This window comes from Ciona intestinalis, unplaced genomic scaffold (genome assembly GCF_000224145.3).
Source record: "Ciona intestinalis unplaced genomic scaffold, KH HT001038.1, whole genome shotgun sequence".
NCBI classification, from domain to species: domain Eukaryota; kingdom Metazoa; phylum Chordata; class Ascidiacea; order Phlebobranchia; family Cionidae; genus Ciona; species Ciona intestinalis.
The window spans coordinates 2,032-4,877 of record NW_004191359.1 but is presented as its reverse complement, the minus strand read 5'-3'; the positions used below and the strand labels follow the sequence as shown (position 1 = coordinate 4,877).

The following is a 2,846-nucleotide window of genomic DNA, read 5'->3' as shown; positions in this document are numbered from 1 at the left end:
ATGACTGGCACATCTTGCCTTGGATTACTAGATAACACCGACTAATGTTTTGTTGCAGGTGAAACAACAATCACATAGGGTATTTGTAATGTAATGGCAACGTTAGGTGTTTGTGTATAAAGTGTTAATACCAAAGCATGGATGACGAAGACCGAACACAAGTAGGTGTTTATTACGCAGTGTTTGTGATGTCATTGTTGGTTACGTAGGTTTTTATTGCCAGTTAGTTTGTTAATGTTAGTTTTGTAGGTTGTACATCGATGTTTCAAGATTTGCCATTTATTTATTCTCGACAGGCATTATAACACGGGTGTTTTGTTTCATACACCTCGTGTCCGCTTACAAGTTATCACTAGCCTATTAAAAACACAGTATTTGTAAAGTTGGGCCCAAAGAGATTAAAACGAATCGCTTTGGTTGGGCCTAAAGAGCCTATTTGAACACAGTAGTGGTCATATAGATCCTTTTTCGTTGAACAGTTGTTTCTGGGTTGTTGTTGTAGTTGTTGCTGATAGGGCGATTTTTTTCCGCACTTAAATTAATTCTCACTTTTAGCGTTTATTTATTATTCTGATTGAAATCAAATCGTATTATATATTGATAATTTTGAACTAAATTTTCAGATTTAAAACCGCACAATTAGCGTGTGTGCACCGAAGCGTAGACGAGTGTCTTTTCCTTATCGTTATCTTCGGTACAAGCTTCTCTTGTTTTTTCGCTCTTTTAGTTTACTGCTCGCAATAAATCATTATGCAGCCGCCACAATATGAATAATATTAACTTCTAACATTACCTAATTACTGCGTGATTACGGTTTGTCAAAATTCATGAAAACAAACGTTTTTAAGCGACGACAACGTTAACTAGTGTAAGTTTACAATAAATACATGGTACAGGAGTCATACAAAGCGTATTTACACATATTCTTTACCAATCACTCAATCCTCATACGTCAGTTATAATACATGTATAAATGCATTCTATCGACTGCTCCACAGTCACCAATGGCGACTTAAATTCGTTGTAGTGATAGGGTTAATTAATAATAGGCTAATTAGTTTTTACCGTGCTCATGCATTAGATCTGTGATCTCTTTGTAATCCAGTTATTAAGTTCCAATGGAAAACAATTTACTTTAATTAGAGCCTGGGTATTCCCCTGCACCAGTACCATTATTAGTTGTATCTCTATTAAGCAAGTTAGGTGATGGTAACAATTAGTTAACATATACTGCTTGGAATACATTGGTTTAAACCACAATATATTCCTGAATTAAATCTCAATTATTCCACCCAGCATGAAGTAGTGGGAAGCTCTCATGCAGCTCCTACATCAAACAACGATGACACCAGCCATCCTTCAATAAGTGAACCTCAACCTACTATTTCTTCACAAGATGTGTCCATACCTGCTCCTAACTCCACTCAGGTGAATTACAATCTTCATTCATTGGATGTTAACTCTGTTTTGGTTGTCTATTATTATATAAGTGTGATCTTGTAAACTTTGTTGTTGCTTTATGAAACACCGTACATATTGCCGCAGTGTACCAAGTGTCTTAGGCGTCTATCTTTTGGAAAACCAGGGGGCTCTTTAAGATGTATGCTCAAGTTGTTACTTTTTACTGATGCATTATCGCAAAGTTCGCAAAGTGTACGCGAAGCTGCTCAAAAAAGATGGTGTGGTAAGCACACACCACCAACCTTAAGCGTTTGTTCCATCTTTCCCAGCTCCCATTTCCCTTTCAACGAGTCATGCAATACTTGCTGACTCATCATTTGTTCACGTTCCGCAACATCGACCATCATCGCGCGCTCCATTGCAGCCTGTTCAGCCAACCATTGGATATATAGACATTGGATATACAGTTAGATTAGACAGCCAACCATTGGCAACCTGTTCAATTGGGATACCAACCAGGGGTCCCGATCGACAACGCTTGATCGAGATGTATCGCAAAGTGTACGCAGATCCCACATTTATTGGCCAAATGCCCTAACTTCATACAACTGCGGTACTTTGTAATGTGCATCCCTACGTGCCCCTTTCGTGTGCCCCCTTCATTGTGTATACGCTTCGTCGCAACCCCCTTCTGATGTCCACTTTGTCGTGTGCTCTCCTTTACGTACCCTTTCGTGTGTTCCATTCGTATGACCCCTTTGTCATGTGTCCCTTTCGTCTACCCCCTTTGTGTGTCCACTTCCTCATGTGCCCCCTTCGTGCACTTCCTTCATTATGTGTCCCTTTGTTGTGTGTCCCCTACGTGTACCCCGTCATGGTATGAATAAACATATCATGGTACGTAACAGTGTAACAGTAGTCCCGTGGTGCCTTTGTGTGCCTTGTATCCTATTCGTGACTTGAATTCATAGAAAACAATTTACTTTACAAAGAAGCTTAGTATTTCCCTGCACCAGTACCGGTATAAGATTTTAGTGTTTTGTTAGTATGCTCCTTTAATAGAAACTATTCTACGCAGTTTCCCATCGTAGGAGCGCTCAAACGGCACATGTGATGTCATCGGTGCAAATACAAATGACTCAAAAACAGTTTTAAATTGGTTTTTGTGTAATTCAGTTTTGTCTGCTGTTCGCAAACCAAGTTTAAAATTTAATTTCAGTTTCCCTTTAAAATATACTACCAATATATCAGGAAATATTTTAAAGCAATAGTGAAGTATACAATGTATTCTAACTTAATTATTCCACCCAGCATGAAGTAGTGGGAAGCTCTCATGAAGCTCTTACATCAAGCAACGATAACACCAGCCATCCTTCAATAAGTGAACCTCAACCTACTGTTTCTTCACAAGATGTGTCCATACCTGCTCCTAACTCCACTCAGGT

General features: G+C 39.0%; 1 protein-coding gene across 1 annotated transcript in view; it reads left to right on the top strand.

Moving 5' to 3' along the window:
* Positions 1–78: 78 nt before the first annotated feature.
* The window catches only part of LOC108950808, a 4,319-nt gene continuing 1,551 nt past the window's right edge, over positions 79–2,846 (top strand). Inside the window, exons 1-4 of the mRNA XM_026839834.1 lie at positions 79–103; positions 139–161; positions 1,297–1,428; positions 2,713–2,844. Of these exons, the coding sequence (XP_026695635.1) occupies positions 94–103; positions 139–161; positions 1,297–1,428; positions 2,713–2,844 (297 nt within the window). The 5' untranslated portion in view covers positions 79–93. The remainder of the gene's footprint in view (positions 104–138; positions 162–1,296; positions 1,429–2,712; positions 2,845–2,846) is intronic.